At 28.0% G+C, this 15,601-nt stretch overlaps 4 protein-coding genes across 6 annotated transcripts in view; 1 reads left to right on the top strand and 3 right to left on the bottom strand.

Annotated features, from left to right (window-relative positions):
• Window positions 1-1,169: 1,169 nt before the first annotated feature.
• Beta-phers (phenylalanine--tRNA ligase beta subunit) lies at window positions 1,170-5,213 on the bottom strand. Its single transcript, XM_072901018.1, has 13 exons — window positions 5,133-5,213; window positions 4,764-4,945; window positions 4,492-4,547; window positions 4,241-4,401; window positions 3,771-3,840; window positions 3,438-3,704; window positions 3,053-3,232; window positions 2,690-2,865; window positions 2,382-2,586; window positions 2,198-2,278; window positions 2,030-2,122; window positions 1,479-1,758; window positions 1,170-1,361 (listed from the first exon to the last, which is right to left on the bottom strand). Exons 2-13 carry the CDS (start codon window positions 4,819-4,821, stop codon window positions 1,210-1,212), a joined length of 1,779 nt encoding a protein of 592 aa, XP_072757119.1. The 5' UTR covers window positions 4,822-4,945; window positions 5,133-5,213; the 3' UTR covers window positions 1,170-1,209.
• A 627-nt stretch (window positions 5,214-5,840) lies between these two features.
• Cni (protein cornichon) lies at window positions 5,841-7,172 on the bottom strand. The gene is made up of 4 exons (XM_072900733.1): window positions 7,018-7,172; window positions 6,797-6,865; window positions 6,459-6,715; window positions 5,841-6,386 (listed from the first exon to the last, which is right to left on the bottom strand). Exons 1-4 carry the CDS (start codon window positions 7,096-7,098, stop codon window positions 6,362-6,364), a joined length of 432 nt encoding a protein of 143 aa, XP_072756834.1. The 5' UTR covers window positions 7,099-7,172; the 3' UTR covers window positions 5,841-6,361.
• A 542-nt stretch (window positions 7,173-7,714) lies between these two features.
• Window positions 7,715-9,922, bottom strand: Spict (magnesium transporter spict). Of its 2 annotated transcripts, none has more exons than XM_072900646.1 (4): window positions 9,667-9,809; window positions 8,828-8,947; window positions 8,591-8,733; window positions 7,715-8,512 (listed from the first exon to the last, which is right to left on the bottom strand). In XM_072900646.1, coding segments are annotated over exons 2-4 (879 nt in total). In that variant the 5' UTR covers window positions 8,829-8,947; window positions 9,667-9,809; the 3' UTR covers window positions 7,715-7,777. The 2 variants fall into 2 exon arrangements, with proteins under 2 accessions (XP_072756747.1, XP_072756746.1); XM_072900645.1 differs by having other exon boundaries at window positions 7,718-8,512; window positions 9,681-9,922.
• A 711-nt stretch (window positions 9,923-10,633) lies between these two features.
• Ubc6 (ubiquitin conjugating enzyme 6) overlaps window positions 10,634-15,601 on the top strand; it is a 5,939-nt gene continuing 971 nt past the window's right edge. The window contains exons 1-4 of one of the 2 annotated variants that reach the window (XM_072900655.1): window positions 10,634-11,554; window positions 12,262-12,342; window positions 12,554-12,758; window positions 15,254-15,415. In XM_072900655.1, coding sequence (XP_072756756.1) covers window positions 11,511-11,554; window positions 12,262-12,342; window positions 12,554-12,758; window positions 15,254-15,409 — 486 coding nt within the window. In that variant the 5' untranslated portion in view covers window positions 10,634-11,510 and the 3' untranslated portion in view covers window positions 15,410-15,415. Of the gene's footprint in view, window positions 11,555-12,261; window positions 12,343-12,553; window positions 12,759-14,430; window positions 14,801-15,253; window positions 15,416-15,601 lie in introns of those variants that run through there. The other variant, XM_072900658.1, reaches the window with a different exon arrangement.

Here is a 15,601-nt window from a genome sequence, read left to right as displayed (position 1 = left end):
CGTCACCATGTTGTGGCGCGAAACTTTGAATGACCATTCACAGGCAGTCGAGTATGATTTTTTTCTCAAAGTTATTTATTAATATAAGATACAAGAATTAAAAATGCATAATTTACAGTGACTTTTTTACTTGAGATAGTTTTATTTTTATTTTTATTTATTTTTATATTTACTTGAAATATAGAGTGAGTTCCTATAAAGCGCATATGTATGTATATGCGCATTTTCTAGTATAGTATAGTATAGTATAGGACGAAACGTGTACATACTGTAGTAAAATGCTCGCATACATTCTCAGTATGTTCGGTTTAAGTATTACAATACACTCACGAGCAAGGAAACTCGAAAAATCTGATAAAATTTTACACACGTGTAGGAGAGGAGTAAATATAAAAATTATTTTAATAAAGAATAAAACCACCTCTCTCGTATGTAGAGCGACTCTTTGCTTTTCTCGATATATATCTCGAAAATTATTCGAGATACAAAAAAAATGTTTTATACAAAAGTTTTATAATAAGATTTTGAAAAAATAATTTTGGAAAAAAATTCAAATTCAAAAATTATTTTTTTTTTCAAAATTTTATTAATGTGGTTGAAATAAAGATGTTATAAAATTTTGTACAAAATATTTTTTTAATATCTCAAATAATTTTCGAGATATATCGAGCAAAGCAAAAAGCCTCTTTATATATGACTATATACAATATTTTATGAAAAAGTGTAGTTATATTTTTTAATGGATCTGACATTGCGAAGATAAAAATTTTGTTTTGCATAAATGTATTTTTATAAAAAACAGATATCTCTAGATCCATTAGATTACTTATTTTTCTTGCATATGTTATTAAGTATAATTTTGTAACACTTCCCAGATTTCTCCTCTTATATGCAATACACATTCTCCTCTCACAGTTTAATAAAAAATATACATTTATGTTAATATAATATGCTCACCAGTATATTAATTTTAAACATAGAGTTCACTGGTATAAATATTAATAATTTTATTTTATTTAACAAAATTTATGAGAAACATTTTACATGTGTACTAAAATCATTTAATTATAGATAGACCTTTCATTAATAAATCATACATATAGATATTTTTTTTATATTACAAATTTTATTTAAATATATTTTATAATGTATTTTTATTTCAACATATCGTTATAAATTCATTAAATTATATTTGTATATTTATTTTTATTATAAAAATGGTTCAATATTTATTTCCATGGCAGAACATGGAATATTTAATTCAAACTTTGTAAGTACATCGGGATGTAAAACTCCCATTTTTCCAATTACTTCACCATAGCAAACAATTTCAGCGCATCGTTGAGGGAAGTATGTTGGATCTGTAAAAAGATGAATAATAAATTTCTACTACTTATAAGATATAAAAATATTTTTTTTTTTTTTTGTATTTGAGATTAATCTCATATATTTTAAAAAAGGACAATGTATCTATTTACCATCAGCTGTACGCAAATAATATCCGCTTTTGTCTTTATTAGTACTCCAAGGTACTTCTAGTAATAATAATATTCTATCCACTAGGCCATGAATAATCTCAAAACCAGCTGATTTATTAGCGTATACTGCACATAAACGACGATTATTACGTGCACCAACTTCTGTCTTATCGTCTCGTAATACAACATCAGAAACTTCAAACAGTTTATGAGGCAATGGCATCTTCTTATTCGAAGATATCGTTTTAAGTAATCCTGATAGGAGTGATGTACGTGCAACCTGAAATGGTTTTTCCATTGAAATATTTTAAATAATTTTACACAGGATTTAAATGATTTTAAAATCAAAGCTTTCATATTTGTAATATGTTTATTCTCAATAATTTTTGAATCAATTAAATCTTTATTAGTTTAATTTTTTTATACTGCTTTCTTGTTATTTTAATTCAAATTAAAATTATTTATGTTATATATTAAATTAATGGAATAAATAAAAAGTTAAGAAAGGTTTACAATGAAAATATGAAAAAAAACTCGAAAGATTAAATTACCTGAAACTCCAACGTTTTCGGATTAGATATGTGAATTGCTGGTACATCTTCTATTTTATAGCCCAATTTATCTGCCACATCTTCACGTGAGCACTATAAAACAATGTAATTAATTACATAAAATCGAAGATATAAGAGTTATTAAATGTAATTTTTTTTTTAATATACCAGAGAAAAAGTTAGTGCCTCAGTGAATCCTGCCTCTGCTAGTTCAATTCGTATCTGGTCAGTGAGTTTGTTGAGTGGAAACTAAAATTCACACACGTGTATATAAATTACACACATAACATATCATATCCACATTAAATGATATTTAATTAAAAAAGTAATTCATATGTATGTATAAATTTACCTCTGCTGCAATTGTTGATATATGTGGTACAGTTTTTTCTATTTTGTTATATCCATATGCAATGGCAATATCTTCATAAATGTCACAAAAATGTATCACATCGTGTCTTGTTGGTGGTATTTCTACCACCAATTTATCATTATCCTTCATTTTAGATTTTAATGACATTTTTGACAATAACTGAGCAATCTGTTCTGGTGTCTGTCTACATAACAGAAAAATAACATATTTATTTTACATCATGTTTAATATAACTTGGTATTTTTGATTTTTATTATTAACATGATAAAAATAATTTCGTCACTTACTTAATGCCAATATAACGTATTGCTTTATTACAGTCAATTTCTTCCGTTCGATATTTTAAACTTGGGTAATAGAAAGTTTTATTATCAGGATATACTACTTCTACAGTTTCAGCTGTGTACTTTTTGCCACAATATTGACTGAAAGCACATACTATAGTGTCCACCGCAATTCTTGCCTATATAAATTTTTAATTTTATATACATAATATAACACACATTTATATATATTTATATTAATTTCTTGAATTTTTAATCTCAAGTAAATAAATTTATAAATTAAATAAATTTTAAAGATATTGTTATTACAAATAAAATTATGTAGATATTGGAAATAATAATACAATATAATGGACATGTATATACCTTTGTGAGGTCAGTTGCAGTGCATTCAATAAAAATATTTTTCGTATTAAGAGTTATCTTTGAATGATCTGAATTAATAATAGGAGGTAGAGACAAAACAATCCCGTTACTATCGTATATTACTGGGTAAACAGAACTATCTTTTATGATGGGCAAATATTGTTTGAGTTGTGAATGTGTCTGTAAGCATTATATTATAAATGTATTATAAAACACATTATGATTATATATATAATTATAAATATTTAAATATTTAATTTTTATGTAAAATTAATACATTTTTATGTAAAATAAAACACATTATAATTATATATATAATTATAAATATTTAAATATTTAATTTTTATGTAAAATTAGTAAACATGTAGTAAAATGAAATACTTACTGCATACAGTTGCATGATGCCTTCACCTGTATATTCTTTATTCTGATTAAGCGGCTTAAAACATATTTTCGATGGTGGTCTGGCATCATATAAAAATGGGCCTTTAATTGTATCTAAATCATGAGTACCAATAGAAACTAGACTGCGCTTTCTTCCTATATTTTGGTGCAACTTATCTTGAAGATCAATAAAGCTATTGTAAGAATCTTGTGTTAAAGTAACATTGCGCAAAATTGCTGCAACTATGTGGCCTCTTATTTTTAAGCACTGGAAAACACAGTTATTTAATATCTAACAAATTGTGATGTAATTTCCTATAAATATTACACATACTTCTCGAGTCATCACAATTTTTTCCATTCCTGTTTTTGGTGTTATTGTCTTATAATGTGGAACGGGTATCCTATAGAAGAGAAAAAAAATAATAAATATATATATATTAGGTTTTAGTTACAATGTTTTGGGAACAAAATTCTATATATAAAAATAAAAAGGAAATAAATTAATAAAAGCCAAGCACAAACAAGATGTAAATAATTATCTTGAGAAATTCTTTTAATTATCTAGATAAATATTTCAGTTCCTTTTAAAATAATTTTTATCCAAACATTCCAAAATTGAAAAGAACAAATTCCAAATCAATCTGAAATATTTATCTAAATAATTAAAAGAGAATTATAGGAATACTTTATTATTTCCTTCCCTTCTTGCTTTTATATTATTTATTAGAGTCTCACTTTTATTTTTTTGAATAAAAATTTTTTTCATAAAAACCATAAAAAAAATTTAAATTATATATTTACTTGTTCAAAAAGATAAGCAGTCCAATACTTAAACTCTCCAAGCACAAAAGATCATATCTGTTAGCAGGTATATCAATTTTATAGATGATATCTTCAGATGCATCTTCAGCTATATCTTGGTTTATGCCTTGTTCTTTAGCTATCATTTGTTTCTCCGTCGTCTATTCATAAATAATCAAGTTAAAGTATAATGCAACTATGTAAATATAAAATATAAACTAATATAAAATAGTAGACAGCTCAATACTTACCACCTCATCTAGTTCTAAACCAAATTTGAAACACAAATCTTGAAACTCATCATCCGCTGAAACAAAAGTTCTTTTTTTTAAATTTGCTTTAGAAAAATACCTTGCAGTATATATAAAATTAATTTTGTTTTCAAATATATATGAAAGGTATTATTATTTGTTAACATAACTTGTGATTATATAATAAAAGTTAAACAAAAGTAAGAAAGATATATGTTATTTCACAAAATCCATAATATATGCTTAGATAATATACTAAAGTTACAACTTACAATATGTTTTGCCCAATGTTTGAAATAATAAATCACGTTTTATTCCAATAGTAGGCATTTTTAGATTAAAAACAACGTATATCTTGATGTAGTCAAGCAAATCCTTAATGTTTTTATCCTTTCCTTTATTAAAATATTAGATTCCTTGTTAATTCTTCTGGTTCTGTTTCTCTACTATTCACCTAATTAAGAATATACATTATTAATGACCAATAATTACAAACAATTTTCACCGGTTAAGGTTAAGGTTTAATATATTATTTCAATAATTATCAAAACTTTTTTGATAATCTCGTTTACACAATAAAGAATCTATTATTAAGAAACTCAACCGATACGTCAAATTAATATGTAATTTTAGCCTGTTACATTTTTTTTAGGCAATATATAAAAACTATGAGTTGTGACACGTGAACCAATTTTAATTGTTAGTCGTAACCATAGACGTAAGAAATATAGACTATAAACTATAGGCTGGTATTTACAATCCAATCTTAAATATAAGATCGCACTATGAATACCGACCATAGACTTTACTCATCAAATAATGATGCGTCACAATTAGAAAAAGAAAGAAAAGTTAAATTGAAAAGAAACAAAAAATGAAACAGTTAAGTCGAAAAGAGATAAACACACTTCCAAATTTCCAAATATTGCTTTCTTTTTCTAATTTTAGCGCATGACGTACTGACAGAACATAAAGGTCATTCTACATTAAACGCATCGCAAACGTCATAAGCGTCATGCTATCCAATCAGCATTGAGCTAGCTTGACGCTGATTGGATCACATGACTTGCGACGCTGCGATACGAATGTAAAACGATCTTAAGATATATATCACATATATATTTTCCTCGAAGAGGAAATTTTAAAAAATTTTAAAAACTAAATTTTTAATTTTGAACGGGTATTTAAAACTTTCGTAAGAAAGGATAATACTAGATAAATCGTTATTTTTGTCAGAAATTTCATGATTAGATTAAGCTGAAACATAGACTTTGCATTTACAATTTACCGAATTGAAAAAAATGAATAATCCACAATTTTTTTTAAAACAAATTACTTAAAAATAAATCGTAATAAATCACAATTTATTTACAATTTCATTATTTAAATTGATAAATATTTCCTGTAACATTTTCATTCTGCCTCACTTCAATATACATAATACATATAAAGTTCAGTGTAAAAATTAGGAATTTTCTTTCACAAATATAAAATTAACTTTATCAAAATATAAATAGAATCAATATATTTGTTACAAAATATTTTGTTTTATATCGCATATATATCTAAAAGAATAAATATTCTAGATTCAAAGTACATGCCTAATTTTTATTTTGTAAACGATAAACTTTGAAACTCATTATCATACATATAGAAGAAATATTTACATTATAAAAAAAAAAGATTTAGGTATGTTGCTTGGAAGTTTATCTAGATATAATCAACAGACTCTTTCCTCTCATGTTACGTATTATTACAAAACTTCCAGTACAATAAATTAATTGTAATACCACTTGTACTTACTTCCAGTATATGCATTGTTGCATAAGAAAAATGAAAAATTTGTATTAATTTTGTGGCAATTATGGTTTTAATTAATCAACGAGTTGATCATTCTGAAATACAAAATTACAACAAACAAATTATATGTATTTAAAACATGATTAGAGACTAAGGAAATAACTTACCCATACAAATAGTAGAAAAATGAAAGTAGATAAAATGCTAGTTTAACCCATCCTTCTCTTTGGTAAATGGACAAATCATAAGCATTCATTATGCTCGTAGGATCGTACAAGCCAGATTCTGTCATCAAAGGCCTGTTCATATATCGCCATACATGATAGGCTATCAATGGAATATTGATGAACAGTGAAAAATATTGTTCACTGATTAAAAAGAAAAAATTTATCACGATATGCAATATATATTCCGGAAGAACTAACTGAAAAAAAAAATGCTATCATTGAACGATACTGTGAACTGTAGATAAGAGATATATATATATTATGAATATGTCTCTTACCGGATTTAAATTATTACACTGATCGATCGGATTTTTATATCCAGTCTTTAACTCATCGAATGTGATTACCTAAAAGATTAAAAACACACAGTAATAATATATTTATGCCTGAATATATAAACCATTGTTAAGGTTATATGCAATTAACGTGTAGAAATGCCTTTTACGACTTTCATCGCCGTAAAATCACTGCGTATGAACACGTCATACGAAAAACGTACATGAAATATCGCGAAAAATATTAAAAATGCATCACCAATTAATGCTACGATATACGAAAAGGCAGCTAAATTGAATGTCATTCTGTATGCGGGCAAAAGCCAACAACAAACCTATGCCCTCTGCCTCTGAGTCTCTATCTTGCCTATACATAATACATACATATACGTATATATAGTATGTTATATATATATATGTGTGTGTGTGTGTGTGTGTGTGTGTGTGTGTGTGTGTGTGTATGATGTAAACGTCAAGTGGAAGGAAATTTGAAATACAAATCCAACCATTTCTGCTTACTTATGATTAATTATTCAGACAAATATTATAAATTATAAAAATTATATAAAAACATTGTTCATTTTTCACATATACTTAGATATATCTTTGAATAAATAAAAAAATATTGTAAACAAACTTTATGGATCAACTTTTTTAAGAATAAATTTTTGAAGCTTATTAATAATCAATTTTTGTTTAATTTTAAGGAGAGAACATATCATGATTAAAATTAAAATAATAATAAATTGTTTTTAAGTACTTTATTGTTTTTGAAAATAACATAAAGACTATATATACATTTAATTATATACAAACAAATTTAATTCTATGCAAATATACACTTGTATGCAAAAGATAAAATAAATAATAATATATAAATATATATAATTTTTCTTTACAATTATCATACACAATTATATTACAATTATACAAAGTATTGAAACCAAATTTGTTGTGCTATACATATTTTTAGAAGAAATAATCTCAAACAGTTCTAGTGAGAGTTGAATCAACATAAGTATGATTAAGCAAATGTTGAGATTCTAATCTAGTCGTTACCCTTTCTTGATCATCCCATTTTGAATGAAAATTTAAAAGCATTTCCCTTTTGGGTTTCAATATGTGCTTAATATTACCATAATATATGTCTATTTCTTTAAATGCGTTCAATAAGAATATAGCGCTTACAACTATGAGAAAACCGCAAGAGGCACCTAAAGTATTCTCCACACTCATTTTTTCCCATTCTCTAAATAAAATCGCAGATGCAATTATCACCAAGGTTGTAAAGAAAACGTAATAAATTGGCGTCACGACAGACGTATCGAACAAGTCGAGCGATTTGTTCAGATAATTCATTTGTACCATGATGCAAAGAATAATACTAAATATAAAGACCCACGTGAGCCAACTGACAAACGCGTTCTCTTTCCCGGAGATAGTCTCCTTTAAAGCTAAGCCTAGGCCTTTACAACTCATAACAGTTAAAGAACCCACAGAGGAGCACAAACATATATACACTAAAATATGTTGTTTGCCATACGCTGGACCAAAATAAAATATAATCGACAGAGAACAGATTATTACGATTAGAACATACGATATAAAACCTGGTTGTTTTATTTTAATAATTAGGTCACTTAAACTGCTCACTGTTTCTTCTTTGGGAGAATGTAATACTATTATGGTGGAACCTAAGACGCATAATAAACAACCCATCTAAAAGACAAATTGCGATATTAAAACATTGTTAATTACGACACTAATCATTAATATTTCTTTTTGTAGACTTCTTACTTTTCCCAATAGATTTAATCTTTCATTAAGATACTTGGAAGCTAATACTGCCGACACTAGAACACTCAATGCACCCAATGGTGTTACGAGTGATGCAGGTGCAAATGCATACGCAATAAAATTAGCCGTTTCTCCTATTCCCACTATAACATTCATTTCAAATATTGTTTTTTTTTACACAAAACATAGAAAAATAACACAGCACCTAACTTAAAATCTTTTGAGATTTATACGTACTAGATAATAGACCAGCCCACCATATCCATTCTTTTAAATAGCCAAAACCTCCGGAAGATGCACGTATTCCATACCTTTGAAGTCGAATTAAAGCTTTTTTTTTAATGATAAAACTGGCACCTAAATAATAGATTAACAAATAAGATTAAGGTTGCTGTCAAGACAGTGCTGCAAATACTTGTGAAACATCACTCCATCTCTATTCTATATTCCATAAGAATAAAGATAAAATGTTATTTCAAAGCACAGTATAAGTGAAGGCAAAACAATGATTGATTTCTGCTATTATATGTTTCACTTATTTATAATTTCTATATAATAGAATTATTCTTACATCCTTAATATAATTTATATTTTCTTATAATATTCTTAATATATGTAATTAACTTTTTTCTAAAAAAAAAAGAAATGAAAAAAAGAAAGATATGAAAAAAGGAGAAAGGATAGAAAGAAAAGAAGAAAGAAAAGAGGAACCGTATAAATATGAATAAAACTGGCAAAAACTGTGAAAAATTCATTTTAATTTATCTTAGTTGATTTTAGTTGATTATAGTTTATCTTTGCTCAGTTTACTATCAGTTATTATCGATTATTATCAGTTACCTTAGTCTCCTTAAACTTTATCTATTTAATTTACTTAATTTATTTAGTTTATTCAATTTTATTGTACTGTATTTAGGTTAGTTAAACGTGATTTAATATGTAAACCGAAAATTTATCCTAAGCCGAAAGGCAAGGATTAAAAGAAAATAATAATAATAAACTTTTTTCTATAAAAATAATTTAATTAACATTAACAAATTAAATATTAACGTTTCTTTGTGAACGAAATTACTAACCTATAATTACTAACCTATAAATCCACTAGAACTAATCGCTAATCCTAAGCCGACATAAAAGCTCGTTGTGTCATAACGCGCCTCGTTATTTGTCACTTCTGTCGTAAAACTCATTTTTTTGTTGTTAAATTAAAAATTGATTTTTCTGTGGAGTAATTAAATGTCCTTATACACATAAAGATTGCGGTCTGAAATACGCTCACAATAACAGTGCTGACAATCTATAATATATAACAACTATAATGAAAGGACTCTAGAAATAAACTATACATAGGTTAAATTTTATAAAAAATATAGTACATAAAAAATCAACCTAAATACGAACTAAAGAAGGGGAGTATCGTCGGACACAATGTTTATTGGCCGGATGAAAATGAGATCCTTTGATTGGTCAACTGTGCTGGTTACCCTAGGCATCGGTCGATTTGTGTGGCGTGTCCGATCGAACATGTGCGCAATCGGGACGATCCCACTAAAGCCCGTATCACACTACGAGTTGAAAATTGAAGCTTGAAGATTAAAAACTAGAATTTGACTAATCAGAATATAAAAGGAACTAAAATTGCTTTGTCTTGATTGGTTAAATTTCAATCTTCAATCACAATTTTTAATGCGTAGTCTGATACGGGCTTAAAGATATGTATATTTTTGTTCTCTGTCTCTTGCTTTCTCTCTTTCTCATCTTACTTTTTTCTATCTTTATAGAGGGAGATTGCCAATGATAAGACACACGTAAATACAATGCCACATGATTGGCTGTCAAATAAAGAAAAATGTTGAGACTTAAAAAAATTCTCTATTCGATAGCCAATCGCGTGACATTTTGGAAAGCAGTGAAAAATTCTATTTACGCTACGGCCAATCGTGTGTATAATCCGCGTGTATCTATTATTTCTGGGATAGCGGAAGATTGATTGGCTATCGCGTCACTCGTGGGGTCTCACGTGATGACGTCACGTCGAGAGACAGCCTTATTTCGTATTCCCCACCGTATTGTCCGCTGCCCAGCTGTCGAGAGTGACCGTTTGGCAGCAGTTAGCGAAAATTTTCTTCGAAAGATATTTCGTACAGGCAAATGTGAAGAGGTCTCTTCGCTATAATTTAAAGAACGCGAGTTTCGACTTTACATCTTGACAAGTACATACACATACACAGACACACACAACGAACGCACATACACGCGACTCGACCCAAGTTAGTCGAAGTCAGAGAGAGAGAGAGCACAGAGTGATCGTCATCGTAGTCATTCTATAGTCAGGGTCGTGGGATCGAATTCGTCCTCGTAATAGTAACAAAGCGACCTTGGCAAGCGCGATAAAAGGCAAAGGACAACGCAAATAACGGGCTCTTTCTCTCTCTCCTCTCTCTCTCTCTCTCTCTCTCTCTCTTTCTCTTTTTTCTCTCCTGTTTTTTCCACCACTTGCGCTTTTTGCGCGTAACATTAATCTCTTTGTTACTCTATAAATCTGGGATTTCGCAAAAAATAACCCTCATCGTGTCGTGGGTGCGTGCGTACGCACGCGTGTCGGAGAGAAGTAAAAAAAAAAAGTGCGTAGAGACGTGCTGTGATTTCTTCCGCGAGCCCCTCTACCTGACGGACGACAAAGTGTAGAAGAGGAAAGCTGTCGCCGTCGACGTCGTCGCCATCGCCGTCGCCATCCTCCTCCCTCCCCTTCCCCTCTTCCTCGTTATCATCATCATTGTCATCGTCGTCACCGTCATCCTTAGCTCATACATCATACCTATCCGCTATACCAAGAACGTGAGGAAGAGCTTTTCGCGTGATCATCCATCATTGTCATTGTTTGGACACAAAAGTTAACCGGGAAGCCGGTTCATAAGGAATGTCTACCCCTGCAAGGAGGAGATTAATGAGGGATTTCAAGAGGTACTTGAAATGTTATGACTAATTTATAACGTTTCTTCAAGTGTAAAGCTATGTTGCAAAGTACAGCTGCGATCTCTAGTTAAAATGAAATTTATTCAACTCGTATTGACTTGTATACATACAAAAATGGTATTTATTATTAGAAACGATCTTTTGCGTCACGTCTCTCCCACATTTGCCCTCTGGTGACAACCTTTTTTTTACTCTCTATTTTAATAAACAAACTGTTCTTGTTGTGTGATTTCAATACAGTTGATCGTCTCTAGAACAGTTTCTATGAATTTTTACATGATACTGTGTTTAAATTTAAATAATAACTGTCACAGTAATAAATAATCACATGTTTATTCATTCTTGTATACAATATTAGATGAGACATTTTTAGATGATAAGTTCCAGCATAGACTTGTACTATAAAACTTGATGGAAGAAAATTGTAATGAAAGTATTAAGATTTTTTTTCTATTTACAAATGTATTAATGGAAATATTTGTTTCTTGCATAATCTGTCAGATTTTACAATAAAGTGATACACATACATACATATATATATATATATATATATATACACACATACATACACCATAAAATATGTGACAATAAATTATTATGATAATGAATAATAAAGCACTACAAAAAAAAATATATATATATATATATATATATATATATCACTTGTAATACAAAGTTGTAAATTTTGTGTAAAGATTGCAGGAAGATCCTCCTACTGGAGTATCAGGTGCTCCAACAGACAATAATATTATGATATGGAATGCAGTTATATTTGGGTAAGACAATACAACATCTTTGATAAAATTTATATTTTGTGTTTAAAAGTCAAGAAAATATTATCTTGAGTGAAAAATATATATTTGAGAAAGAAAAAAAAACTCGTTTTTTAAATTTTTTATTTTATAAAATATATGTGTAAATCATTAAAAATATAACATTTGGTTTAAGTTTCACATGAAATTTAACAATATTTACATCTGTTTTAAGACCACACGACACTCCATTCGAAGATGGTACATTTAAACTTACAATAGAATTTACGGAAGAATATCCAAACAAGCCACCTACAGTGAGATTTGTTAGTAAGATGTTTCATCCTAATGTATATGCAGATGGTGGAATTTGTCTTGATATACTTCAAAATCGCTGGAGCCCTACTTATGATGTCTCAGCCATCTTGACATCTATACAGGTGTGTATCATCTTTTCTTTTTCACAATAAGATGTTTCTACATTCTTATTGTTTTGTAGCATTTTAAGTAATCAACAGAAATTCAATTTTACAATTTTTATAACATTTAATTTATATTTTATGAGTATGTACAAGATAGACTAGGAAACGTAATATAATACAAAAAAGAAAGGAATTGTGCAAAAATAAGTCACACACACAAGATTAGCTTTATCTTGATTCTTTATGCATAACTTTTTTAGCATCTTGTATTATTTTTTGTTTTATCAAATAGAATGTTTTTTTATATTTTTAAATGTATCATAAATGTATTACCTTTATATTTATGTATGTATCTATAGATAATCAAGATTATTTTGATGATATGGAACACAAGATTATTAAAATTAAACACAACTTTTTCAAATTTTAAAGTCAATTTTCTTATATTTTATAAAATTTAGTTTTACATTTTCGATTTATTTTTACACACCCAACAACAATCTCCAACAGTTTTCTAATTATGCCATGTTTTCTAATTCATCTTATATATCATACATGGAATGATAATTTTTGACATTTTTTCATATAAGGTAATGGTTTTTCTGTTTCCTTATACACAGCATGATATAAATCTTTTATCATTTTAGTACAATTATATCGTTAAGATTACAGGAAAAGATATTAAAATAATGCAATCAGAAACATTAATGCTGCTTAAAATGTTCATATTCATAGACTTTATAATTTCACTGATTCTATTTTTTTTTCTTTTTTTTCCATAAAATAAAGTAATTGATTTATGTTAATCTATATATTGATACTTAATTATCAAATATTTAATCTGTGTAAACAAAAACATGTTTCTCTTTTTAAATATTTGTCAATATTACAAAATATTAAATATTTTATGATTTAGTATACTAAGCGTAGACATCATTAATGCTCTTAATTGTACTATTTTAATATTAAATATAAAATATATAATCAAAACTATAAAAATTGATGTTATTTCATAACACAAGTTAGTGCTTACAATTAATAATAATATACCCTGGTGTATGATTTTTGTTCATGAATTGTGTGATAGCTATTTAAATACATATTTTGCATGGCTTTTATAAATAATCATTGCCATAATAAAATAAAACATAATATTTTATTTTCTAAATCTCACATTAAATATATCTTTGTATTTACATTTTAAAATCTGTGCCATTCTCATACTCCTATTATGTGCAATTTTATTTTCTCAAAAACTTTATACATTGACACATTACTTTTTTGTGTTCCTACTTATATATGATAAATATGTTTTGTGAAGGGATCATTCGTTTTATCTTAACAGCGGTTGCAATTCAGCAAAGTCTAATCACATGATCCAATTAAAAATTATTTGTGCATAACACTTTAATAATGCCACATGTATACATATCCTAGGTAATCAAATGCATGCATCATTTGATATCAAATGAGGTGTATTTGCTACCTGGGATAATTCTATCTTTAATTGCCCGTTGATATGCATTTTTGGTTTTTCTGTATCAATTAATCAGACTGGGAAAAAAGAAAAAGCAGAAAAAATTAAGAGCAGATTGTCATGTCAGATTTCATTTACCATGCACTTTGTCAAAAGAAAATAATAAAACTATTCTTCCAAGTATAACAAGGTATGACTTATATGTGATTGCAGTCGCTGTTAAGTGACCCGAACCCGAATTCACCTGCCAACTCAATGGCAGCGCAACTGTACAAAGAGAACCGACGCGAGTACGAGAAGCGAGTGAAGGCTTGCGTGGAACAAAGTTTTGTGGATTAGTTATGGACGTTAACATAATGCTGCTGTAAGACAGTATCAGTCAGCCGTCACCAACCATCAAATACAAGGGAGAAGAACATGTAGCTTTATACTACAAGGAGCTAATGTTTAAAACAAAAAAAAAAAAAAGAAAAGAAAAATACAGATCTGGCATGTTTCTTCCTGAGAGCTTTATCGAACTACCACGACAATGTGCAACGTTAGACCGAATTTTTACAATGTTGAATAATAAACTATTATAAAATTGTGTATTTATTTATTTCGAATATCTGGTGATACACGAAATTAGTTATTAAAACCTAGAATATATATAAAAAAAAAAAAACAAAAAAAAAAAAAACATTTGGCTTTTCTTTACTTGTCGTTCTTTTTTTAATTTAATTTTTATTTTTTGAGCGGCGCAGAGAATTATACTTCTATTGAATTTAGTGTACTTTGATATACCTTTCAGTATGTACACGAATTCATTTATATATAGATATATATAATGAAGTAATAAATGCATAAAAAATTTCTCTTTATAACTTGGTATAATTGTAGCCTGGTATTCATTATTCTTTCCACAACCTCTCTTTCTCTCTCTTTCTCTATCCCCTGCTCGTACATACTAGTGTATATTTTCGACTTCTTTATCACGGATCGTAAAATATATCTTTAAAGTAATTTGCTGAGGAATTTTGTTAATTATTTGTTACAGTCGCTTTTGGATGAACCAAATCCTAATTCGCCAGCCAATTCTTTAGCGGCGCAATTGTATCAAGAAAACAAACGGGAATATGAGAAAAGAGTGGCCACTGTAGTCGAGCAATCTTGGCTAAATTTCCAAGAGAGTCACACGGAGGATTCCCGCTGACATTAAGTATATATTGTTTTTTACAATACGTAAAAAATCTATCTCGTAATTTCTTTAATATTAAGAACAATTATGTTCTCTCCTCTCTATATAAATTATAAATTATATAAAGAATAATAAAATGTAGTCTTTACATGTTTTGATCTGTGTATATATATATAAAATAGATTCCTTGATATTTTGTTGACAAAC

This window comes from Anoplolepis gracilipes, chromosome 10 (genome assembly GCF_047496725.1).
Source record: "Anoplolepis gracilipes chromosome 10, ASM4749672v1, whole genome shotgun sequence".
In the NCBI taxonomy this organism is placed as follows: Eukaryota; Metazoa; Arthropoda; class Insecta; order Hymenoptera; family Formicidae; genus Anoplolepis; species Anoplolepis gracilipes.
The sequence above is the reverse complement of the archived record's forward strand: the minus strand, read 5'-3'. Positions and strand labels throughout refer to the sequence as shown.